Source organism: Lepidochelys olivacea, assembly GCF_965140295.1.
Source record: "Lepidochelys olivacea isolate rLepOli2 genome assembly, chromosome: 2".
Taxonomy (NCBI): Eukaryota; Metazoa; Chordata; order Testudines; family Cheloniidae; genus Lepidochelys; species Lepidochelys olivacea.
Window position 1 is genome coordinate 192,228,671 of NC_140412.1, and position 26,995 is coordinate 192,255,665.

General features: G+C 42.4%; 1 protein-coding gene across 3 annotated transcripts in view; it reads left to right on the forward strand.

Moving 5' to 3' along the window:
• Nucleotides 1–26,995, forward strand: part of CPNE4 (copine 4) — a 333,548-nt gene that overhangs the window by 300,009 nt on the left and 6,544 nt on the right. For all 3 annotated transcript variants that reach the window (XM_084619842.1, XM_084619841.1, XM_084619843.1), the window contains 4 exons: nt 1,268–1,322; nt 17,405–17,456; nt 21,865–21,998; nt 25,303–25,539. In XM_084619842.1, the coding sequence (XP_084475968.1) occupies nt 1,268–1,322; nt 17,405–17,456; nt 21,865–21,998; nt 25,303–25,539 (478 nt within the window). The remainder of the gene's footprint in view (nt 1–1,267; nt 1,323–17,404; nt 17,457–21,864; nt 21,999–25,302; nt 25,540–26,995) is intronic.

Here is a 26,995-nt window from a genome sequence, read left to right on the forward strand (position 1 = left end):
TAATTACACAATCCTCCTTTCACTAGACGCTGTCATCTTGAGTAGGATGATCCTGTCTCTTCTTACCTGGAAGAACTATGTTGTCACAGATCTTACCTATATGAAGATTTTTTCTAAAATACTGTAAGGAACCCACGCTACTCTCAATCATGGGGCAGAAAACAGAATAGGACTACACTTACCATGCTCTGTATCCGTTTCCCCACTTGTGGGATGCTTCAAGACCATTTTACTCCTCCAGTTGGTCTGATTCTCCAAAAACATTAGATTTTTCACCTGACACTCCTCCCCTGTCTCTTTCTGCACTTCACCGCACACTGTCTTACTCCACTCTTCTCTTGCCCTCCTCTGCTTCCTGTCTCCTATTTCTCTTGTCATAAACTTCTTCCATTTATACTTTCTCTCCAACACAGAGCTTGTGCTTTTTCCACTGTGAAAGCGATATTCATACTAGTCTTAAATATAGTCATTACTGATTTATTCTGGGTTTTTTTCTCTTGGTCTCACTTGGTGGAGTCTCCATTTTTCTTTCTGTTCGAGATGGGCTGTGTGATGGGGAAGTGCATTTTGATGTTGTGCTAAATTCATTTCAGTGTGCTATGTTTCATGGAGGTGTCCTGCTGGATCTGGATGGGGGAGCAGGAAGGAGAGAAAGAGAGAGCAATAACTAGCAGTTAATTACAGGTAGCAACAATGACCAGCAAAAGGCAGACAGCCACCAACTGTAGAAATAAGGGAGGAATTGCTAGAGTCGGGAGAATCTGAGAAGTTGTAGACTCTGTCCAGCAAAGATGTACTCGTATGCCTAACAGTATACACGGTGATTAGTGCCAGTAGAGTCAATGGGGCTATTCGTAGTGCAAAAGGTTAACCGTGTGCTTAAATCTTTCAAGGATCAGGGCCTTGATCTGCAACCTATTACAGTAGGCATATCAAATAACAGGACATAATAGGAAAAGAAAACCAAACGGCATGTCAGAATATAGAGTATAACAGTCCATCTCAGAGAAGAGTGTTGGGAATCTAGTAATGTCTGTGTTTCAGGATGCTCTGAGAAACACAAACAGGAATCTAAATGTGCGAGTAAAGGGTGACGATTCTTGCAAACATAAATAACGGTGACCAAATGACATGCATGATCTAGCAGCCTTTTCTGTGCTCTTCTGCTTTGTCACCTTTTTCATGAACAAATATGAAGGAATAAATGTTTAGTGGAACAATGTACATTTCTTGGTGGAAAAAAACCCCTTTTTTATTTTGTTTTCAGTGATAAAATGTTCCCAGCCTTTGGTTTTGGAGCCAGGATACCACCGGAATATAAAGTAGGTGTACAGGTGAATCTTTCTAATTTCCATGGTTTATATGGCACAATGTATTGCTGTTGGTGAGATGGTTTATCTTTGGGGGAAATAGTTCCCTCAGCTTGTTTCATTCTGATGACTTTCTGCTCAAGATATTATCTCATTACATACACAATTCTAAGAGTCAGTCCAAAATTAATGATGTTACGTCAAAAATAATGTAATGGCATTCACACACCCATATCCTTTTTTATGAGGTTGACATGAGGATGACTGTGCCTTATCTTTTCAGGTTCAGATTAGGTTTTGAAGAATATTTGAGAGCAATATTTTGGAACCATTAAAAACTTCTTAAGGTTTGATATCACAGAACCAACATTTGGAAGATTCGCTTTAATGTTGGGGCTGGCGCTGATGCTTTCAGAGGATGTGATTAAGTTGACGTTGTTCCCAAAAATAATGGCTTTAGTGATGTGCTAAGTTGTGGCAATTTTGTGTGCCCAAGGGACTGTCATCAGTGCAAGCAATGGAATGCAAGAAAATATCCATGCTAGAAACAAGTGGTACCCATGCAAAAAGAGTGAGGACTAGATTGATACTGAGGCTAGGAGAGGTGAACATAAGAAAATAAAATCTGCAGAGGGGATAATAGAGTCAGAAAGGTGCCTGAGAACAGAGAGACGGGAGTCCAAATTCTGTGTTGCTTGTGTAAAGTGGTGTGTGGAGAATAACCAAATGATGTTCCTGAGCTGATAAGAAACACGAAGCTATCTAATGATTCTGCACTGGTTTAAGTCAGGTGCAATCTGGGAAGAACACACCTTGTGAAGACAGCCTCAAAGTCTACACAGCAGATTTCTTCTCAGCATAGTATTATTGTATTGTACCCCATGCAGATGGAGGAAGGAAAAATTGTGACAATGCCATTAGGACTCAGCTGTATAGAGCACAAACCAAAGGTCTGATTCACTATCCACTGAAGTCAGTGAGAGTACTTCCATTGGCTTCCATGAGCACTGGATCAAGCCCAAAGTGTGCAGTGCATTGGCAACAGCAAAATGTGTCACAGAAGGCATGCTTATCTGAGAGGCTACTTAGAGGAATGTGTTACTCTGCTGGCTGCAATTCCTTGACAAGACATCTGATGGTGATAGTACATTATAAGGGGCAGCATGAAGTTTTGCTCCTTTTCCAGCAGAAATAATCAGCCTGCAGGTTGTGCCAGTCTGACCAGCGTATTGGCGACATCGTACTTCTGTTACACCTCAGTAACAGATTACCTGACTCTCAAAGGAAGTGAAAACAGAGGCAAAAAAAGCATTGAGTACATTAGCTTTTTCCACATCCTCTGTCACTAGGTTGCCCCCCTCATTCAGTAAGGGGCCCACACATTCCTTGGCTTTCTTCTTGTTGCCAACATACCTGAATAAACCCTTCTTGTTACTGTTGACATCTCTGGCTAACTGCAGCTCCAGGTGCGATTTGGCCCTCCTGATAACATTCCTACATGCCCGAGCAATATTTTTATACTCTTCCCTGGTCATATGTCCAACCTTCCACTTCTTGTAAGCTTCTTTTTTATGTTAAAGATCCGCTAGGATTTCACCATTAAGCCAAGCTGGTCGCCTGCCATATTTACTATTCTTTCGACTCGTCGGGATGGTTTGTCCCTGTAACCTCAACAGGGATTCCTTGAAATACAGCCAGCTCTCCTGGACTCCTTTCCCCTTCAAGTTAGTCCCCCAGGGGATCCTGGCCATCTGTTCCCTGAGGGAGTCGAAGTCTGCTTTCCTGAAGTCCAGGGTCCGTATCCTGCTGCTTACCTTTCTTCCCTGCGTCAGGATCCTGAACTCAACCAACTCATGGTCACTGCCTCCCAGATTCCCATCCACTTTTGCTTCCCCCACTAATTCTACCCGGTTTGTGAGCAGCAGGTCAAGAAAAGTGCCCCCCCTAGTTGGCTCCTCTAGCACTTGCACCAGGAAATTGTCCCCTACGCTTTCCAAAAACTTCCTGGATTGTCTATGCGCCGCTGTATTGCTCTCCCAGCAGATATCAGGAAAATTAAAGTCACCCATGAGAATCAGGGCATGCGATCCAGTAGCTTCCGTGAGCTGCCGGAAGAAAGCCTCATCTACCTCATCCCCCAGGTCCGGTGGTCTATAGCAGACTCCCACCACTACATCACTCTTGTTGCACACACTTCTAAACTTAATCCAGAGACACTCAGGTTTTTCTGCAGTTTCGTACCGGAGCTCTGAGCAGTCATACTGCTCCCTTACATACAGGGCTACTCCCCCACCTTTTCTGCCCTGCCTGTCCTTCCTGAACAGTTTATAACCATCCATGACAGTACTCCAGTCATGTGAGTTATCCCACCAAGTCTCTGTTATTCCGATCACGTCATAGTTCCTTGACATCACCAGGACCTCCAGTTCTCCCTGCTTGTTTCCAAGGCTTTGTGCATTTGTATATAAGCACTTGAGATAATCTGTTGATCGCCCCTCACTCCCAGTATGAGGCAGGAGCGCTCCTCTCACAGACATTCCTGCCTGTGCTTCCTCCCGGTATCCCGCTTTCCCATTTACCTCAGGGCTTTGGTCTCCTTCCCCCGGTGAACCTAGTTTAAAGCCCTCCTCACTAGGTTAGCCAGCCTGCTGGCAAAGATGCTCTTCCCTCTCTTCGTAAGATGGAGCCCGTCTCTGCCCAGCACTCCTCCTTCATGGAACACCATCCCATGGTCAAAGAAACCAAAGCCTTCTCTCCGACACCACCTGCGTAGCCATTCGTTGACTTCCACGATTCGTCGCTCCCTACCTAGGCCTTTTCCTTCCACGGGGAGGATGGACGAGAACACCACTTGCGCCTCCAACTCCTTTATCCTTCTTCCTAGAGCCACATAGTCCACAGTGATCCGCTCAACGTCATTCTTGGCAGTATCATTGGTGCCCACGTGGAGAAGCAGGAAGGGGTAGCGATCCGAGGGCTTGATGAGTCTCGGCAGTCTCTCCGTCACATCGCGAATCTTAGCCCCTGGCAAGCAGCAGACTTCTCGGTTTTCCCGGTCAGGGCGGCAGATAGATGACTCAGTCCCCCGCAGGAGAGAGTCCCCGACCACCACCACCCGCCTTCTCCTCTTGGGAGTGGTGGTCGTGGAACTCCCAACCTCAGGACATAGCATCTCATGCCTTCCAACCATTGGAGTCTCCTTCTGCTTTCTCGCCCCAGACATATCATCTGGTCCACTCTCCGCAACGATACCTGTGGAGAGAACATGAAAGCGGTTAATTACCTGTGTCTGTGTTACTGGAACCCGGACATTCCGCTTACCTCTTCTGGAGGTCACATGTTGCCAAGCTTCTTCACTGGCCTCTTGGCTCCTCTGTGCAACCTGCTCTATATCTGTAGAGCTTTGTGCCCCTAGAAGCCTATCCTGAGTTTCGTCCAGAAAATCCTCAGTTTCCCGTATGCAACGCAGGGTTGTTATCTGTTGCTCCAGACCTTCAATCTTCTCTTCCAATATGGAGACCAGCTTGCATTTCACTAACAAGGTCAGCTCCCAGACTGCTGCACTGGGCATTACAAAATGGGGAAGAGATGGCCAGCCCTCTGTGGAGATAGAGGTGGTTAGGGACTATTTAGAAAAGCTGGACGTGCACAAGTCCATGGGGCCGGACGAGTTGCATCCGAGAGTGCTGAAGGAATTGGCGGCTGTGATTGCAGAGCCATTGGCCATTATCTTTGAAAACTCATGACGAACCGGGGAAGTCCCGGATGACTGGAAAAAGGCTAATGTAGTGCCAATCTTTAAAAAAGGGAAGAAGGAGGATCCTGGGAACTACAGGCCAGTCAGCCTCACTTCAGTCCCTGGAAAAATCATGGAGCAGGTCCTCAAAGAATCAAACCTGAAGCACTTGCATGAGAGGAAAGTGATCAGGAACAGCCAGCATGGATTCACCAAGGGAAGGTCATGCCTGACTAATCTAATTGCCTTTTATGATGAGATTACTGGTTCTGTGGATGAAGGGAAAGCAGTGGATGTATTGTTTCTTGACTTTAGCAAAGCTTTTGACACGGTCTCCCACAGTATTCTTGTCAGCAAGTTAAGGAAGTATGGGCTGGATGAATGCACTACAAGGTGGGTAGAAAGCTGGCTAGATTGTCGGGCTCAACGGGTAGTGATCAATGGCTCCATATCTAGTTGGCAGCCGGTATCAAGTGGAGTACCCCAAGGGTCGGTCCTGGGGCCGGTTTTGTTCAATATCTTCATAAATGATCTGGAGGATGGTGTGGATTGCACTCTCAGCAAATTTGCGGATGATACTAAACTGGGAGGAGTGGTAGATACGGTGGAGGGGAGGGATAGGATACAGAAAGACCTAGACAAATTGGAGGATTGGGCCAAAAGAAATCTGATGAGGTTCAATAAGGATAAGTGCAGGGTCCTGCACTTAGGACGGAAGAACCCAATGCACAGCTACAGACTAGGGACCGAATGGCTAGGCAGCAGTTCTGCGGAAAAGGACCTGGGGTGACAGTGGACGAGAAGCTGGATATGAGTCAGCAGTGTGCCCTTGTTGCCAAGAAGGCCAATGGCATTTTGGGATGTATAAGTAGGGGCATAGCGAGCAGATCAAGGGATGTGATCGTTCCCCTCTATTCGACATTGGTGAGGCCTCATCTGGAGTACTGTGTCCAGTTTTGGGCCCCACACTTCAAGACGGATGTGGATAAATTGGAGAGAGTCCAGCGAAGGGCAACAAAAATGATTGGGGGTCTGGAACACATGAGTTATGAGGAGAGGCTGAGGGAGCTGGGATTGTTTAGCCTGCAGAAGAGAAGAATGAGGGGGGATTTGATAGCTGCTTTCAACTACCTGAAAGGGGGTTCCAAAGAGGATGGCTCTAGACTGTTCTCAATGGTAGCAGATGACAGAACGAGGAGTAATGGTCTCAAGTTGCAGTGGGGAAGGTTTAGATTGGATATTAGGAAAAACTTTTTCACTAAGAGGGTGGTGAAACACTGGAATGCGTTACCTAGGGAGGTGGTAGAATCTCCTTCCTTAGAGGTTTTTAAGGTCAGGCTTGACAAAGCCCTGGCTGGGATGATTTAACTGGGAATTGGTCCTGCTTTGAGCAGGGGGTTGGACTAGATGACCTTCTGGGGTCCCTTCCAACCCTGATATTCTATGATTCTATGATTCTAAGGAGTCAGAGGTGCTGTAGGAAAGACAGACACACCATCATGGAGTGATTTCCTAGCTAGGCAAAACTGTTGTTTGCACACTCCTTTTGAAAACCATACAAGCAAGCACTCATAGTAAAGTTGGGGACTTGCACTGAACATTGCAACTCAGGACACGTAGGAAGTCTTAAATGCAGTAGCAAGGGCTGCCCTTGTGGTGGTAAGGAATTGCTCTCATGGGACTTAAGCAATGTGTGATGCTTCAACCACTCTATACAGGGTTGAAAGGAGTAAAGGTGACCAGACAGGCCTATTAACTTTATGGGGTGCATCTGGAGGAGGAGCCAGGGAACATGCCACTAATTAGAAGGAGGCTCAGCTAGGCAGGAACAAGCTGGGGTCAGTATAAAGTCTAGGTCGAGTGAACAGCAAGGTGGCTACAGGAAGACAGGGAAGTAGGCTGCAGTTAGTCCCTGAGTGGAGAGAGTTGGGAGGCTGGCAACTCTAGGAGGGTGGGGTGCAGAGGAAAGGCAGATGAGTGGAAAGAAGCCCAGGGAAACAGCAACAGGGGTCAGACCATGCAGAGACCTTGGCTGCTTGTTGTAAGGTCCCTGGGCTGGAACCCAGTGTAGAAAGCAGGCCTGGGTTCCCCTACCAGCCACTGAGGAGTGGCAAGGGCAGTGGAGACAGCAGGTCAGGGAGAACTGTGAATTCTGCAGAAGGGGAGGACCTTAGTGACCTGACCAGAGGAGACTGCAGATCTGGGAGTTATCTGCGGGGGCCGCAGACCGAGACAGGATGGGGGAGACACCTCCGGAGGGAGAGTGTAAGCCTGGAAGAGCTAATTCCCAGGACGGTCAGAAGGAGGCGCCTCTAGCGGTGAGAGGACCCCATGATACCATGACAGACAAGGACAGTCACAAAAAGGAGATGGAGATGGGTTCAGGAGAAGTCGTTTAAACCTGTGAATTAGATTACTTGTAAATTGAGTGTGTGCATGAGCAAAGGGAGCCACAAAGCACACAGACTTTCAAAAGAAAAAACAATGGACCAAAGTAACATCTGCAATCTGCTCAAGGGGAAAGTGCCATAGAGATGATGGAGCGGCAATGGTCTGACCTCAAATAGTCAAATGAAAACCCACGGAAAAGAATAACCAGGCTACAGCAAGAGATGGGGGACCTGCAACCAATTTGGTGCGAGCTCCCACGAAAGAGAGAGCCCTATCAACACTATGCCGAGCAAATAACTGGCGAGGAAGGAGGAAATCAGTTTTACTATGTGAGTATACATCTGTAAATCTTAACTAGCACATGTATGCACAGCTGGAAATGATGTTAATAATTGTCAACATGGGTGTCCAGTACATCCTTCTGAAATCATGTCTGTATGCAATAGCTATGTTCTCCCATAGACTGTCACCTGCCGTTGCTCCCAGCTTTGTTTTAACTTCTTTTCTAAATTAGTTAAAACCTGTGTCCCCTGGGAAGAAGGAAATAGGTTTCAAAATTGATACATTAATAAGGGTTATTGTGGGACAAGGGACATATGTCTACCCTGTAATTAGACACCTGTGGCCAGCCTGTGTCAGCTCACTTGGGTTAGGGGGCTTGGGTGAAGTGGCTGTTTACTTGCACTGCACATGTTCACTCTGGGACCCTTCCACCTCACAGGGTCCTGGAGCCTCCAGCCCCAGCCTGAAAGTCTATACTGCAATTAAACAGCTCCTTAGCCTGAGCTTCACGAGCCCAAGTCAGCTGGCATGGACCAGCCTAATTGCTGGTTCTAATTGCTAATTGCTGTGTAGACATATCCCCAGATGCCAAATATTCCTCACGAATTGTCTCAGATGGGAGCATCCACATCAGTGGTGACTGTGAGACAACATGAGGTCCAAATAGGAGCCAACTAATCATTGTGCAGTTACAAGATGAGAAAGAACCAGAGCAATGTAGCTGTTAAAAGCAGTGAAGAAGGTAAGTGTACAAAGTACAGGTCTTTTTTATGTAAAATAGAAAAAAGGCCCATAACTTACTATTAAGTGTGCATTAGGGTTTATAAAGCAGTTACTGAACATTTCCTTAATATTCATAATCAGTTGTATGCCACTTACATACAACTTGACCATAACCTGGAAAAACTCTGGGTCAGTGTCTCATGAGTACACTGTATCATGTTTTCAGAAGAATTTATATAGTTCTAAGTGCTGGACAGTTCCAACTTTTTCAGTACATGTTGGGCTTCTGTTAGTAGTTAGGGATTGACGTAGGAAGGTAAGAGTCTATTGTTGGCTTCAATATATTCCATCCTATTCATCACCTCTTAATCTTCTCTTATTTGCTGCATTAAGTGCAATGTCCAACATGCTAACTGTTGTTCTTTACAGGTAAAATGCATCTTCCACTTCCAGACCTAAAGAAGAGCTCTGTGTAAGCTGGAAAGCCTGTCTCTCCCACCCACAGAAGTTGGTCCAATAAAGATATTCCCTCCCCCACCTTGTCTCTCTTCCACTTTAGATTGACAGTGTGGAGCAATGGCAATGTGCATCTCTACAGGCATTTCAGAACCTTTCTGAGTGTGAGCTCTTTTTAAAACATGCTTCTATACACAGTTTCTACAGTATTTCCCTTGCGTGAACACCTCTGCTGTGCCACATTGACTGACTGTGATATTTTTCCATATTTCAGCTCCAAATGAAAATGCTCAGATTTGATTCTTTTCTTGCTAGCAGCTAAAGAGTTTGAACGGCTGTTTCTGGGGTGGGACAAGAAATCCTTCGGAGCAGAAATAGTGACAAGTGGCGCACGCATTGTTCCTCATAAGCTCCAGCAGTGCTATCTGATGTTTTGCAGTATGATCATTTTTCTCTGGTAATTCTTCTCTTCATCATTCTGCCCTCCAACCCAAGTGAACACGCACTGTAACTCTGAGAATACTGATTGCTCAGACTTGGACTAGAGTAGACCTGTCAGACGCCCACCTCTCTGAAGGTGATAGTTCTGTCAGACAATTCTGCTGTGTTACTGGTGGATGAACCCCGAGATAGCCGTGATCTTTATCAAGCGGAGCTAGATATTGCTTCTACAGCTGAGCAAAAGCAGTCAGATCCCTCAGAGACTGAAGAAGCTTCATTCACCAGCCCAGAGCAGAACACACAAGTCGGAGCACATACAAGTTATCCCAAGGCAATATCCTATACTGATCGCCCATGTCTTGAATAGCACAATTGGTTAGTCTCTAAGGTGCCACAAGTACTCCTTTTCTATTTGCGAATACAGACTAACACAGCTGCTACTCTGAAGCTTATATAGAGGAGTCATAAAAAAGAACAGGGCATGGCAAAAAGTATGGATTCAGAGGATGATGAGGAACACCATGATGAGGAGGACGAGGAAGCGGGGAAGACTGACCAAACTTGTCTTTTAGAAGATGTGGCACAGAGCAGTGGTCGCAAACCACACACCACCATAAAAGGCGTTGTTAAAGTAGAAAAGGAGCAGTTAAAATTGTGTCAACTCCCGGAAAAGAGAATTGCCAAAGTTAGAGCACTTATTTAAAAAATAAATGGAGACAGATGCCTGAATAGCCATGTGTAAGGAGCAGCATATAGAATGCTGTGTTTAGTTTTTCTTCAACTCTCCATTACTCCTGAAAGAGATGCTAACTTCCCTAATGAAACATCCCAGCTGCGTATGTTGTGAAGACTGCAGGAGAAAACTTTGCTGCTGTCACAGGACCAAAAACATTCAGGAGTCTGCACCTTTAGGCTATGGTAAGCATGAACCTGACCATACTTCTCCTGTTAGTAGCCAGCCTTGACCTTGAAAAATGCGTACACTTATGACATTTCCACCCTTTTAGAAAGTAGGACAAAATGTGACCAAAACTACAAATAAAGCCTACTAAATGTGGACATTGCAGACCAAGGAAGAAAGGAAGATCCTGCTATCATGAGTCTAAATTCCTTTATCATCTGGTTGCTGGCTATGGAAACTTGCAAGATGCGCTTTGGTAAACTATAAAATAATTTTTAAAAAATTAACAAGCTTTGCCAAGTAGAAATGCTCTTAGCCAGAGTTGCATGCAGTGCAACTGCCAGACTATTATATTATTAAGCACACTGGAAATAATAGCTTTTGATTGATGATTCTTTGCATTTGACAGTGTCTTAAGAGTGTGCAAAATATGATGCACTTCTGGATTTGAAATTTCATTTTCAGTTTTCAGTGGCTTAATATTGTTCATTCATATGTGAGTGTAAAACATTGTGCATTTCAGCATTTCTGTTTGTATGCACCCAGTACATTATTGTTCATGCACCCTTGACAAATTGTATTTGAATAAGTAATAAAGCATGTCCCTAACCTTCACGGAATTTGTCAGATCATTTTGTCAGGCAATCCAAGTACTATCACATTGATGTTGCAGGAAAACAGTGAAATGTTCAAAGTACTGTGTTCCTAGTGCATAATCTGTGCAAGGTGCTGTCTGTAGCTGTCAGGCCAAGTTGTACATAAGCAATTACTAGTCATTAGCTCATTTATATGATATTGCTCTGGACTGTGCGTTGGCACTGCAGTCACATCTTGCTCGTGAAACCCATGCCTAGCTACTGTCTCGCACAGTTTGCAATGCTGAACAAGTTACCCAATGGTTTGAGAAAGAAAATAGTTGGCAAATCAATACTTTATGATCAGTCCAAGGTCTTTTCAGTACTTTTGCAAGGGTACACATCTTTGAAACAAGCCATTGGCGTATGAGCTAAGGAAATGCTCATTACGGCGTAATGATAGGAATTTTTCAATTAATATTTTTTTCATCTGAAAATGCCATTTTGTCAGAACTAAAAGTGTTCACTAGAAAGGGTCAGTTTGACTAATTTCCTGTTTCACAAAATGTTTGAAAAAAGTTTAAAAATTGTCAGATATTACATTTTGACATTTTCAAACGAAAAGCTCAATTTTGGGCGATCAGAACAACTTTTAATTTTGAAATTTATGTTATTTATGATTTTTAAAACGTTTTTAAAAAATGAAAGGTCAAAATTGAAATAAAATATTTCAAAAATCTCAAAACAAAATGTTTTGATTGACCTGATCTGAAATTTTGGGGGTATTTTCAGTTCATAAAAATTTTCACAATTTTGATGTTTCTCCCTGATTCAGGACTGGAAAATTTTTTGAAATTTGGTATTCTTGTGGGATGAAAAGAGTTTCCCATCCAGTTCTAATAATGACATCATCTTGTAACCATCATGGCTACAGAGACGAATTTCAAGTATCCTATGGTTAGGGACAGTCCTAGGCTCTTTGGTATGACAAAATCCATGTAATAGTCCTGCAGTGAATGTTAAACTGGCCACAATGCAAGCCTCTAGGAGATATGGTTATAACCAGACTGTAAATAATTGTCCTTTACCAGGCGGCTCAGAGAATTTATTTTTGCAGCACACTAAGAAATACCAGACTAATGTTATGTAGCCATCACTGACGTTCTGATGAAGTTATCTCTCTTTGAGTAGAACTTATTTTTTGGAGCAGAAAGCCTTACAGGTGCTCAAGTGGTTGGAACCATTTATGCATTATCAGCAATTATTCCGTGACACTCCGTGGGGATGTTTAGTGCAGATAGAATGTATCAGTGTGTTGCTTCTTTGTAATTCTTTGCAGAGCTTAATGTACCATGTAGTCAATGTACATTTTGCTCTGGCAAATTCTGACCCATTGCACCCCGTTAGAGGAGATCACAATATCATGCCTACTTCTGAACAGCCACCTAGCATTGCTATTTTCCACAATGTATAATTGCCTAAAGCATGTCCCAATGTGCAGTGCATCGAACGTACGCTCCTGCCACTGGGTTACCAATTCAGAAGAGCTATTGAATGGTAGTGCATGACTATCCTGTTGTTCCATGTGGAACACACACCATCTAGTGCATCACTTCATGTAGCTCAAGTATCAGAATCAGGTTTGCTGAGACCTTTCAGCCTGATAACCCAGCTCATGTTAAAGTTAAAAAAGCCGACACTTTTACTTATTGCAGTGTGTTGAAAACAGCAGCATCTGAGGCCTGATCCAAAACCTACTGATGTTAGTGGAAAGACATTGATTGACTTGAAGGAGCTTTAGATCAAGCCTCTGGTGTACATCAGAGGGGTTTGCAATGTACAGCGATCCTGCCCAATAGTAGTCCAAATCAAGATTCTCAATACCTGTCACCTGTATGGAAGTCCTTGCTAATCTGGTCCCTTCTGTATCTTGGCACCCTTAGGAGATGCTTCTAAAGCCAGTGTCTGTTCTTATATATACACCTCCTTCTCTCCCAACTCAGTAGAGTTGGACCTATGGAAAATGAAGAGCAGATATCAGTGATGAACAGTGATTATTCTGTCTTCCCTATAAATACAATACAATATGGTTCTGTATTACAGAGTATGGAATGTAAATAGTCTGTAACTTTGCATCACTTGAAAAATATGAATCAGTTCTTAGTGATATCAGTGCAAAACTATAGTACTTTTACCTACCATAAACTGGTAAACCCTGTATGCCCCTATGTTGTTTGAGCACAAATGTCCTAATACTTCATTTATCACATTTTTTGGTTGCTTGCTGTCATAAACAACTCTACGTTGACCATACCAGTTAGGCTTCATATTAAATTACTTAATATATATTGATTTTCTCCCATTTTCTCACAGACACTCCTTGTTTCATGTAAAAAGCTTGCTTAAATGTCACATGAGCTTCTCTTATTACTATTCTATTAGTATCTGTATTATTTTAATGTTGAGAAACTCCAGTCAGGGATTTGGGTCCCACTGTGCTCAGCACACTACACACAAATAACAAAGATGGTCGCTGACAAAAAGCTTACAGTCTAGGCTTGCAGTCTAAGCTTATATGAAAAGAGATGACAGGTGGTACAAGAAACAGACACAGGGGAATACGAGGTAACAGTCAAATTATGCAGTGAACAGAGGAGAAACAAACAGAGGAAGTTTGCCTAGGGGGAGAGCCCACACAGGATTTTGCCTTTCAGGCTTCTGCAAGCAGTACATACATCATCTAAGGAGATTTTTTGTTACATTACAAGGTGGGAAATATGGATAGAGAGGGATTGTCGTGACCTGCTTGGGATGTGCCATGTTTGTCTTTCTCCTGGAGGATAGAAATGACTTTGCAGACTACTTGGCTCTGGAAAGAAGGATAAAAGAGTTTGGGGAGCAAGTGATGTTCTTGTCCATCCTCTCCGTTGAAGGAAAAGGCCCAGACAGAGACAGTCGAATTGTGGAAGTAAATGCATGGTTATGCAAGTGGTGTTGGCAAGAGAGCTTTGGCTTCTTTGACAATGAGCTGATGTTCCAGGAAAGCAGATTACAGTGCTGGGATGGGCTCCATTATCAACTATTGGGAAGAGCATCTCTGGACATCATCTGGTCCACCTGATCAGGAGAGCTTTAAACTAGGTTCTATGGAGAATGGTGACAAAAATCTGGCCAATGCACATCTAGGCTCAAGTAACAAAGACAAGGGGAAGGGGCTAATTTCTGGAGAAGGGTCTAGAAATCACAACTGCATTAAGAAAAGCAACAGGACAGTCTGTAAAAGAAATATCTTCGATGCCTATATACAAATGCCAGGAGTATGGAGAACAAGCAGGATGAACTGAAAACCATGGTATATGAAGAAAATTATGACTTAATTGGCATCACAGAGACGTGGTGGGACAACTCCCATGATTGGAGTAATGTGATCAGTGATCACATATCAGTGATGTGTGGGTTATCACCGGAGATGCTGTAGAGAGAAGGATACTTAGAGCAGCATTTCCAGAAGTGTCCTTGGAGGGTCAGGAAGGCCTAACCAGGGGGACATGGAAGGTTTATGCATTGGATGTGGGAACAGCTGGTTTCCTTTTCCTGAAGGGGGCTCAGTTTTCAAAAGTTTGGGAAAAGATACCTGAGAAACAACCATCACTTGCCTTCCATAGGTGGTGCCTTTCTTGCTAGAAATCAGGACGTAACCATTAAAACAATCTCACACCTGTGCATTATTCCTGATGGTTCATTTCTAAGAGAATTTGAAGAGGTGGCAAATGCTTGTGTCTTCATGATATTTCCTGCCACTTATTTAGGGTAGATTTTGCCACCCTTACTCACACTGAATAATCCCTTACTCCGCAAGTAGTCCCACTGAACAAAATGGAGCTGCTCTTGGAATAAAACACAGCTCAGTGTGAGTAAGGATGGAAGAATATAATATCTGTTGCTCTGACAATATTCTAACTCTGATTATCATGAACATTTACTAGATTTGTGGTTTCCTCATTAGTCTAACCTGATCAATAAGTATTTCTGAAATAAGCACATGGACCTTGGTGCTGCAGCATTGAACCAGTTGAATGATGTTAATCACGATGATCTGTCAACTGTTACAGCCACAAAGACCTACACGGTGTCATGGAACTATTTGATGTGCAGTTATTTTGCTATACTTTCAGCTACATTAGGGATTCAGAAAGTTAGGACCCAGAAACACTGAATAGCCATAGCATTGAACAAACCAAACAGTGGTACGTATATAATGTGATTCTTTTATCTTTTTGCAGAGACCTAGCTAGTAGAAAACTTAGCAAGCAGAGAAAGAGTGAATCGAGTGAACAACAGCAAAATTATTACTGAATGAAAACTCACATAACAGTGCTTGACAGTTGCAATTACCTTTGGCCTGCAGCCGGCTGTGAGACTGGCAGATAGCAGCTGGTCTTCTGGTCAGATAGTGCCCTTAGGCATGTAGTTTGGCGAGACAGAAATGTTCTGGAACACCTCCAAAGTGTATCTGACAATCTTGCCATTTCATGTCTGCTGATATTGGAAAATGTTTGGTGACTTACTGCTTTTTCTTCTACAAAGCAAACGGGAGACTGTCATGACTGCATGAATGAGTGGTCATGTGACACCCCATGAACGTGACAACCAAAACGTGGGTTTAGCATACCAAACTTCGGGTTGGGCTTGGGATGAGTTCACAGATTCCTTGATGGACGCTGGCTTAATTCCTTTGTGATGTTGGTAGCTACCCAAGTTCAACTCCTTCATAGTATCTTTTAAATAATGATAAGCATGATCATAGTGAGTAAGACTATAAATGAGGGTAGCACATTTTCTACCCAGCCCCGCCATCACTGATATGATTAAGAGTCGTGCATTTACAGAACAACCTACTCAACCTTTTTGATGTCTCTCTCCTGAAAATATAAAACCTGTCTAAAGTAGCAAAACACATGAGTTCCACTGGTGGAGATCATGCAGGGCCCATTCTAAAGTGAGTTAGCAGGTGCTATTCAATATTACAGCAGTTACTGGCCTTGTCCCAGCCCATTTATGTAACCGTTAAATGGGTGGAGCCCATCATGTTGCTTTTTGTGGACAGCAAACAGTGTACTGCTAGCACATAACCTTTGATCTCTAAGTAGGAAGACTTGTGGACCAGGGATAAAGTTACCTGATCCTATCTTTCAGAACTATACCCTTGCAGGTGACTGCATGTTACCATATTTCTGTGTCAACCAGTCTCCCTTTTACACAAAACAAACCCTCTTTATGGCCTGTGCCAGCCACTCCACACACCATCGGTGCGCAGCCATATTTAGGCTAGCAGTACAACACTGATGTCTCATAGATGCAGTTTCAAAGGGTCAATCTCCCTTAAAATGCACTTATCCCACCATTACAGTTGCCACATACAGTTTATGGACAGTGCAGCATGACACAGAATTTGGGCCGGACGTTTGAAATGTGTATATTAAGGAGAGAAATATGGGTGATAAGTGACGGGGCAGTGGAGTTAAAGAGAGTAAAAAGGATGAGGACTACAATGGTGGAGGCAGATGGAGAAAAATGGAGACGAGAACCAGAGAAAGATGCAGACCAGGGGGAGAGGACTAGCCTCAGAAATGGAGAGGTGCTTCAGAGGAGAACATCAGTCCCAGCAGATCATCACTGTGGGGTCCAACGCTGAGAGTGCCAGAGAGCCGAAGGGGGCTTGGAAACAGATTTTTTTAATGTCTAATATGCTTCCCTTTTAGTTAAAAACCATCCACTTTTTGCATTTTCAGTATTTTTTCTTAGACAAGGAACCAGGGGAAGGGGATCTGTGTGTATTTTATTACATAACTATTTTTGTGAGGATGCTATTTGCATTTGGGGCATTTGCAACTCTATTGACGTTTAGAAGAATTTTGGTGGTTGAGGGTTGAGTTTTTTATTATTTTTTTTTTATTTCCCTAGCCCTGGTTCAAATTTAAGCATCAACCTATCTCAACTTCATCAATGTATTTATTTGTATTTTTTCCTTCATCATAATAGGCCAGATTGTGATTTTCTGGTTCACACTGGGGAGCAGTTACTCCTCTCCTCACCGTAATCCCACTGGTTTCATGTGAGTAACTGCTCATCAGTCTGAATGAGGGGTTTACTACAGACCCAAAGTTATTTTAATAGTGATTTTTACAGTGTAGCATAACCTTATTTAACTCTCGTCCTTCAACTGGAGAGAGCATGTCTCTCAATGTGTGCTGAAATCTAGGCCTTTCTTTTGTGACAGATGTTGGCAGTGCCGTTTCTGCAGCATATTTACTGAAGTTCTCATGTGCTGAAGTGTTTTTTTTTATATTCTCTTTTTTGTTTTTTTGTCAGCAGATACTTCTTTGATTCCAGCAAATTTTCTTGTCCCTTCAGCTCTGCAGGGAGCTCCGACTCACTCTGCATTTCAAATTGATTGGCTCCAAGTTTAAAAGATTCCTGTGGTTTAACACAGAAAGCATGTAATGGGTGTTTGGAAACTGAAAGACAACTTGGAATCGTTTTTCTGAACTAAAGTCTTATTCTTTTTTTCCTTTTTGTCAATGTGTAGGTCTCGCATGACTTTGCAATCAACTTTAATGAAGACAACCCAGAATGTGCAGGTAACACTCGCATTAAGGAAAGCAGATTGCTGTACTTCTGCCATATGCAAAGTGGCGAGTAATTTTGGGAGCTTCAGCTTGCAGTGTCCAACATGAGATGCCTGGTTTTTAGAAAGTGCTTAGCATCTACATTCTGAAAATCAGATTGTTTTTAAAGTGTGTCAAGTTGGATACCCAGTAACTGAGGCTCCCAAAATCACAGGACACTTTTTGAAAACTGAGTTTCCAGTGTTTCCTTATTTTTGCCTAGATCCTCAGCTATGGTTAAGGGAAATGCTGCACAGCTCAGGATGATGGAAGATGCAAAGGCAGTCTTTGCACTCCCTTGATCCAAGGCCATGTGTGTGCACAGCCAGTCCCCTGACATAATTTGACTGTTGTAAATCACACCGGCTGCATATGGTGTCAAGGGCTCAGAACAGCAGCTGTGGATCACTGTGGCATAAGACATTCCTGACCATATCCCCTTTCCCTTAGTTACTCTAGTGATGCAGCACAACTTGGTCTCAACACAATGCAGAATTTGGGCCTTTGATTTCTAGCTAATAGCTGAAATTTATTATTGCTAATCATCAGTAGTTAAAGGATAAAATTGTTGATTAGATTTTGATAAATGTGTTGTAGTTATAAGTGATGGGCAGTAATGATTGCTGCTTTTACACTAATATGTAGTGACATAACTTACTGCTTACTTTGTACAAAGTATTGGAGAGAGAGCACACTAGAGATTTAGAATATTTTCTTTTTATCAGCAGAGGTGGGAGTATTGAGGGATCCCATGAGAACACATAAGAATGGCCATTCTGGGTCACACCAGTGGTCTATGTAGCTCAGTATCCTGGCCGGTGAAAAGCAAAGGGACGGGAGAGACATTCCATAGTAGTGGTTTGAACTTACCATTGGCTTGTTTATTTTGTTAGTTTTTTGTTATTCATTTTACTTTGTCATGTTCTGTATTTAGGACTCAGTCATCTAATCAATTAACATTTAGAATGCAGGGATATTTAAGACTGAGAGGCATAGGAAGACATGGTGCAGCATGGGAATGTCTGAGGGAGACTTTTAAAACCACACTCAAAAAAAAATCTCAATTGGGCTTATTAAATATAGCTTAGTGGATTATACTCTGATCTCGGGTTTAGAACATGTGGGTTCTAGTCCTACTGGGTGACCTTGCTGGGTGACCTTGGGCAAATCCCTTCACTGCTCTCTGTCCCACTTTCCCTATCTATAATACAAAGATATAATGATGCTTATCTTTTTTGTAAAGCACATTGAGATCTATTAATGGAAATTGCTATAGAAGATCTAGGTATTATTATTATTATTATTCAGTTCTACTTGGTACCATTAAAAATAATGTCCAGTTGGATGAAAGTGAGAGAGAGATCACAGAGCATCCAGTTTAATCATTTGGCGCAACTCCTCATTGCCTGCCACTGACTCTTGATTAATTCCTAAACCAATTATTCTGTGATCTCTCTTTCAGCTTCCTTAAACACCCTAGATTTTAATTGTCAGAACCCCAATATATTCTGTAACAAGCGGGTGCTCCTGGGGGCGGGGGGAAGGTGAAATAAAGAGCGTAAGGGCCCCACTTTTCCCCATATAATTTATTTTATACTTACAAAAATCATAGAAAACACAGCTAGTGTGATAACAAGTTCTTGCCGAATGCTTCTTGGTGCAGACCAATACATTGATGACTCCTGTAGTGAAAAAGCATTCTTTTGATTCGTTTAGAAGTAAAAAATGAAATCCCATTTTGTATGTGAATAGCAAACTGTCACTGGTCACTAGGGAACACTGACATCAGGATAAAAGTGAGTGCTATTCTATTCTGAATAGTGACTGAGTAAAGATCGCATATCCTTACTCAGAAAATCAGCAGCTAAAATAATTTTTATTGTTTTTTAAGCCTATTAGCTTAAAAGTGCTAACACAGCTAAGAAAGTAGGAACTGGATTATTTTCTTAGTTGTACATGAGCAGAATTTCTTACTAAGTTCCAATCATTTACACTCTTGCAAACCCATTAAAACCACTGAAAACTCTTAAGGATGCACAGCTGTATCAGAGAGCACCATTTGGCCTGCAGAACCTTTATTATTGGTTGTTTTGCATGAGATGGAAGGAAACCCAGCTTGATTCTTTGAGTGCACAGTGAGTTTGCAGGCAAGCAGTTAAAAAAAAGTTATCTGTAAACTGAGCGCATTTGATATGGAAATAGTTGGGGGTGAACAATAAATATTGAACCCCGTGATGCCATTTTTTACGGAGTCACTTTTTAGAGGAGAAACAAGCTTTCAATACTCTAGGTATTTAAATTCAATTATTTTTGTGCATGCTCACATACTATTTATTGTTTGAGAAAGAAAGATAACTGAGAGATTGTAGAGCCTGCAATCTGAGCAATAATCTTTGCTTTCTTTGTGTGTAGATACACACACACTCTCTTTGCATTTTAATAGCATACTTTATCCAAGGAACTCAAAGTGTATAACAAACCTTTATGAATTACACTGTGAAGTAAGTTGTATGTAAGCTAATAGGGCAGTCTGGAAAACAAAGGGATGTCCAAGGATGACAAACAATCCAAGAGGTAATAAACTTTAAGCTAAAAGAGACATTTTATTATAATATGACAGGAGAGTAAATATTTTCTGATGGGTATTGCTTGAGGATATATGCAAAAAAAAGGTATATTTGGTATATAATATGTTCCCCTTTCCTGGTTCAGAGAAACCCTTTGAAATATACCAGACTACATGGGATAGGATTTATTTTTGTGTATTTTAATATCTTTTTATTAATAAATATAATATATGCATAAACTTTGTTTTGTGTTTTTATCTTAATAAAGTTTGCAGGCCTTAGTGGAAGAGACAATAGGTATATCAGGACCAGATTCTCATCGAGTTTAAAACTTGGTGTTAAGGAAAGGGACCCCCCAGACAAAGGACTTCTGCCCTGCTATGTGATGTCCTATCTAACTTAATCTCTCTGGAGTTACTGGTGAAAAGTTTGTAACCTATAATAGTAGGCTTACAATCTAACCAGTAATCACAGCTAGAGTTAAAGAGCATTCTTTTAACTTGTAGTGTTGTAAGTGGCAGGGAAAATAAGCTCGGTAGGTACATACCTGTCTAAAGATCAAGGTGTTCTAATCTCCATAGTATTTGTATAATGTAATTCCAGCCTCCTTTGATTTGTTAGGGTTGTTTATTGGGTCACTTTCCACAAGTTCCATTGAGAGTTCCTCTTCAGAACAAGATCAGTTTAGGATCTTAGTGAAATAATGACACTGTTCAGCCTCCTTCTTCAAAGTTCTTCGGTCCTTCACTTTCTTACTAACCCTCTAGCCTTGTGCAGCGGGAGTTCTAAATTTTGAAATTACTTCACTTTGCACTAACACACCAGGGAAATTCCTGTTCCCAAGGAAAAGGAGCTGAAAACACCAATAGCTGAGCTCCAATCTTTACACGGTGTCTGCAAATACAATTTACCCTGACCTGCCTCAGTTCCCACTTCCCAGAGATGAAAGAAGGGTGACACAATGTCCAAAAATGGCTCCTCCTTCATCAAGACCTGGTGACTGAAGTACATTTTGCTGTAGACAGCAAAGTGCTTTTCTGTTTCTTTTTAGCTTGTACGCTTTTTGCTCAGATTGAGATTTAAATTGTGAGAACCATTAGTCAAATTAACCCTGAAAAAAATATTTTTCATAACACCAGGGAAATGTTCAGGTTTCTTGGCAAATGTATTAACAAAGAGGGAGCCTGCTGATAGCTGCTTTGATGAAGCAGAAGTAAAGCTTTCTCTAATAAGAGAGAGAACTGTCAAAGGGGTATCATCTTTTCATCACTAAAGTCTATATTCCTTAAGTATGAACATTCACTGGTGCCCAAGTGATCGCTTAGCGTCTATGCTGAAGATGATGAGTCTAATGCATTTGCAAATTGTGCATATTAACTTGAACAAACTACAGATAATCCCTGCAAAATGTATACTAAGTGCTGTTAGTAAGGAGAAGAGCAGAGTAATTAATTATATATTACAAAACAGCTACAAGAGGTCAGGGCAGCTGGACACAGCTTCTTTGAAACAATTGTGCAAATTCACAACTGTACAGAATAAATTGACTGAGGCAGTTTATTCCTCATGTGCTAGAATTGCACAAATCATGCAGTTTCCACGATATGCATCTGAGGAAGTGAGCTGTAGCTCACGAAAGCTTATGCTCTAATAAATTGGTTAGTCTCTAAGGTGCCACAAGTACTCCTTTTCTTTTTACAAATCATTTAAAAATTGATCAAGAGTCTTTAACTTGCAACTTAAACATGGTACCAGATATGTGCTCCTTGTTACTTTCCTTCTTAACTTCCTCTGCTTGCTCATTTTTATATAAGGGATACAAGGAGTCGTTGAAGCGTATCAGAGCTGCCTTCCTAAGCTACAGCTTTATGGGCCGACAAACATTGCTCCCATCATCCAGAAGGTGGCTAAGTCAGCCTCGGAGGAGACTAACACCAAGGAGGCATCGGTAAGAATAGCAGCAAACTGCAAGCTATGCTAGGACCTATTTGTCTTACTATATATTGGATCTTTGCTAGGCAGTCATGATCTGGGTCATTTTGATATATATGAATAATTTCTCAATGCTGCTATATCTTAGCAGCCTCCATAAATGTCTTCACATAAGACAAATAGAATCAGTGTCACACAGGGCCCTGTACTTGACATTTTCTCTGATAAATATTCCCAAGCTCGTTCTAAAACCTGTTTTTTTCCCAATCCAATATAATATAAATTGTGGCTTGATGTCATATCAGGAAAGATTGGACCTGATCCTCAGCAGGGGTAAGCTGGTGTAGATCCCCGGAGGTCAAATGGCTACCATTGGAGCTATGTCCATTTACATCAGCAGGGATCAGACCCAGGAGTCTTAAACCTTTTCTGTAACTAGCTCACATAACTGTGTGAGATGCTTAGATGGGAGGTGCTATAGACATGCACAATGTTGTTATCGCTGTTTTAAACATGGATAAATAATCACACAGGAGAGGCCAAATGATATGCTCAAGGCCCACAGCGAGTTGGTAGTGATAACTGTGCCAGACCCTGACACAATGATCCTTGTGAGCTTACTCCAGACTTTCATGACAAACATCCCACAGAAAAGACACAGAGCTCCATTCATTGATGGAGCACTCAAATGTAAATCCCTGCTTGCCCACCGTTCCTACTAATTGTCTGTCATTTTTATACAGTGTGGGGCATTTTCTTCATATTACCTGCCATTTTTTTCTGTTTTCACATTCCGTCTTCACCATATTACAGCATGATTTCTGCCAAACCACTTGATAGCCAGTAGATCATTGATGCGATTGCATGAGATGCTTAGATACTAGAGTGATGGGCTCTACAAATGATTAGGAGGCACAGACTTTATTTAGAACTTACTGATTTGTAAGAACAAAAGAGCCATTTTGGAATGAAGCATTAGGGGTTGGCCCTAAATACATTGATCTTAGGAGACAAAGCGTTAAAAAAGATGGCCACATCACAGAGCCCATACTGGAAGCTCCTTTGTTTCCCTGGAATCATATTCAACTATGGCTGTAGAATTTTGTTTGCTTTTCCCATCATGAAGTGTTCTGTTGCTTTTAACAGTAGTAAGAAAGGTCTGCACCTCTCCATTTATGAGAAGACCCATGACAGTTTCTTTCAGCTGAAAGACCTAAGTACAGAATTTATTTTAAATGTGATTGAAATGCATTGTACTTATTCTCCCTCTGCCCAGCAGGACTGAAAATGAGGGAGGGAAAATGTGTTAGCACTGTGAAGCCTCATCTACAATTGGCTCTGAAAAATGTGCAGGAATAGCATTGATATTGGAGTCAGAGATCAAAGAAATTCTTGCCTGTCTCTGAGGGGAAGAGGACTGCACTGTATATCATACCAGAACAGATCTGTACAATGGCATCATTGTCATCACCACAGCTAGGGCTTTCCCAGAGTTTTCTTCTTCTGTCTGGTATATCGCTGCAGTGGTGTTCTCCACGCAACACTGTTTTAAATAGAGTGGTTTAATGCAGAGGAAGATGAATGAATTATGGCATAGTATAGTCCTTAGGGGCTAGACTTCTTAAAAGAATCCACTTAGGGTGACCAGATAGCAAGTGTGAAAAATTGGGACACTTTTTTTTTTCTCGAAGGGGAGGGGGCGATATAGTTGCATACATAAGACACAGTCTCTAATATCGGGACAATCTCAATATTATTGGGACATCTGGTCACCCTAAATCCACCGGACAGAGTCCATCTAGTCCCAGGACATTACGCTGGGAGTCTGAAGACCTGGGTTTTCTTCTCAGTTCTCTCACTGAATTAGAGTGTTACATTAAGCAAGTTACTTCACCTCTCTGTACTTCGGTGTCCTCATCTACAAAATGAGGATATTAACCCTTAACCACCTTTTGTTAAGGGGCTCTGGATGAAAAAATAAATAGCATAATAAATAGATGTGTAATAAATAGTATTATAATTATATTTTATTCTATTTTCATTTAAAATGTAACTATAATCACTGCTCCATAGTTGAGATGTCCAGGTTGGGAGGATGGCTGCTGACCAAAATATAGAACACTGTGGGCTGTATTTCGCACATTGGGCAAGGAAAGAAAAAACACTTTTATTTTACTTTGCAGCATGACTCTTCAGGAAAAAAAAATCTCTGTGTGTTTTGGTTTTCACACACGAGAGGCAGTGAATGTGTGTGTGTGTGTGTGTGTACATTTTATATATGGATAATATTACAGCTCAATTTTAACTGTATAGTGTTTCTCTGTTTTGTTCCCCCGCACACTGTGACTCAGTTCTACTACTCCCTGTACAGGAATCAGTTTCCTTGTAAAGTAAATGTATAAAGTGCACTCCAGCTGCCTCGCTGTCCAGAAAGGCCCAAGTGAGAGTCATTCTTCCTCATTTATCAAACGAATGTCTCGTATCCCATTTCATCTAGTTCAGTGTAACTCAGAGTAGGGAAAGGAACTGAAATGCACCAAAATGCTTAGTCTCTTTTAGAAACCTGAGAATGACGAAACCTCTCCTCCAGGTTTGACAGTGGATTTGGAAAAGTTCCTCATTCTCTCTCCACTCCCAAGTCATATTTCCTCTCCTGGAGGAGCCCCTGTCATGCTCCTGGACAAACTAGGAACCCTCCCCATGCATTATTCCTCCCCTGAGTGCCAAGAGATGGTAAGCCAGCCTCCACTGGGCAGAAAGCTGCACTCTCCCTTTCTGCCTGACAGCAATGTTGGCTCCCTAAACAGAGCTATTGTGATCTCCATTACAGTTCTTCCCCAGCTTCCGATGCTGGAATGCAGCACCTATCTCCGTCTCTCTTCTCTTTCCATTGGTTCTCAGCAAAAGAGTGTAGTCAGAAACTATCAGCAGAGGAAAGTGAGTCATGTAGGGATCACAACCCAAGGGGGAAGCCAGACCAGTCAAGACTCCAAGCAAAAGTCCTGACACCTGCCATGCTCCTAGCAGCCAGGAATCCACCATTCTCCTCAACATAGTATTCCTCTTGGCTTTCCCCTGGAAATTAGCCAACCCCCAGTTAAAAAACACCAAGATAATCTAGGGATCACCCCAATGGAAGTTGATTCCTATGGGATGCAGTCTACCTCTGAGAACATTTCTTTTTTAAAAACAGACTTTGTCCAAAGCCATGGTTTATGGTTGCCATAAATGTGCATTAGAAAAAGGGAGGAAGCTTAAGATAAAGGTTTATATAACCAATGACATTTTCCCCTGCTCTTCTCTCCATTCGCAACCTGCAGCAATATTTCATCTTGCTGATTCTGACAGACGGCGTGATCACAGACATGGCTGACACCCGGGAGGCCATCGTTCATGCTTCCCACCTGCCTATGTCAGTCATCATCGTTGGGGTTGGAAACGCTGATTTCAGTGACATGCAGATGCTAGATGGCGACGATGGGATTTTGAGGTCCCCCAAAGGCGAGCCTGTTCTTCGAGACATCGTCCAGTTTGTGCCATTTAGGAACTTCAAACACGTAAGATGGATTTTCAGTCTGTTCGGTTATGAGGCTGTGTTTCAGAGGCTGCTCTTACCTTAGGTTGAAACAAGAACTCAAGTGCGCCAGTCCCAGCAAAATGGCAGCGTTTTATTTTGAAAATGAAATGGAATAAAGCTAAGATGTGGGAGAGAGAAGGAAAAAAAGAGAGAGGAGAATAACTATATGTCAATGGGACATTGAGGTGTCTCCTGTTTGGTTACAATTTGAGCCCTCGGTTCTGTATTTCTCAGTTTTTCTCCTCTCATTTGTATATGTCCTGATTTATTTTAAACTTCCGGTTTTTTTCCTTCTCTGTTTGGCTCTTGTCCCTGAGCCCTATAGTATCCCCCAGATGGGTCATTTCCACATAGAGACTGGAATCACTGTGAATTTGAGCTCATCCGGTTTACACCAGATTGTTTCCTTGTCAGAATTCAGCCTCCTAAACCAGCAGACGCAGGACCATCAGTGGGGAGGGCCAGTGATTCCTTGTTGCCTCCCTCCCCCAACCCCCACTCCGTCTCCCCAAACTCTGTGTAAGCATGGCACCTTGAATCCACTGCCAGCCACTATTCCCCAGAATGCACCCTTAGGGGATGCAGTGGGTGGGAGGAGATACATTATGAAAAGGGTAAAGTGGACCAGCTTTAACTTACCTGCTAAAACTGAAGGGGGAACATGGCAATGGAGTGCAGCCATACCCTGGCCCTGCACACTCCCATCTCCAGTCACCATCTCCTACATGGTAGCACCTGAAACTCTCGGCATCAGCCCTGACTTTCTTCTGGGTCAGGGAAACTCAGGCACCATGTCACAGAAGCAACTCTCCCACATACAATGAGGCTTCACAGGATCCCATTTTCTTCCTTGTGAGAACGGAGGGTATATTTTGAGTGTGTGTGCGCGTGAGCCAACTTTCTCTTATCTGTCTTCAACTATCTCTCCCCTTTCCCTCTTCTGTTCTTTCTCCTGCCTCATTTCTCTCCCTTTCCCTCTTCTTTCTGACAGGTTTCAGAGTAACAGCCGTGTTAGTCTGTATTCGCAAAAAGAAAAGGAGTACTTGTGGCACCTTAGAGACTAACCAATTTATTTGAGCAGAAGCTTTCGTGAGCTACAGCTCACTTCATCGGATGCATACTGTGGAAAGTGTAGAAGATCTTTTTATATACACACAAAGCATGAAAAAATACCTCCTCCCACCCCACTCTCCTGCTGCTAATAACTTATCTAAAGTGACCACTCTCCTTACAATGAGTATGATAATCAAGGTGGGCCATTTCCAGCACAAATCCAAGGTTTAACAAGAACGTCTGAGAAGTGAGCTGTAGCTCATGAAAGCTTATGCTCAAATAAGTTGGTTAGTCTCTAAGGTGCCACAAGTCCTCCTCTTCTTTCTCTGTCTCTCCCCTTTTTCCTTCCTACTTTAGTAAAGCTGTTTCCTGTCTTTTAGCAG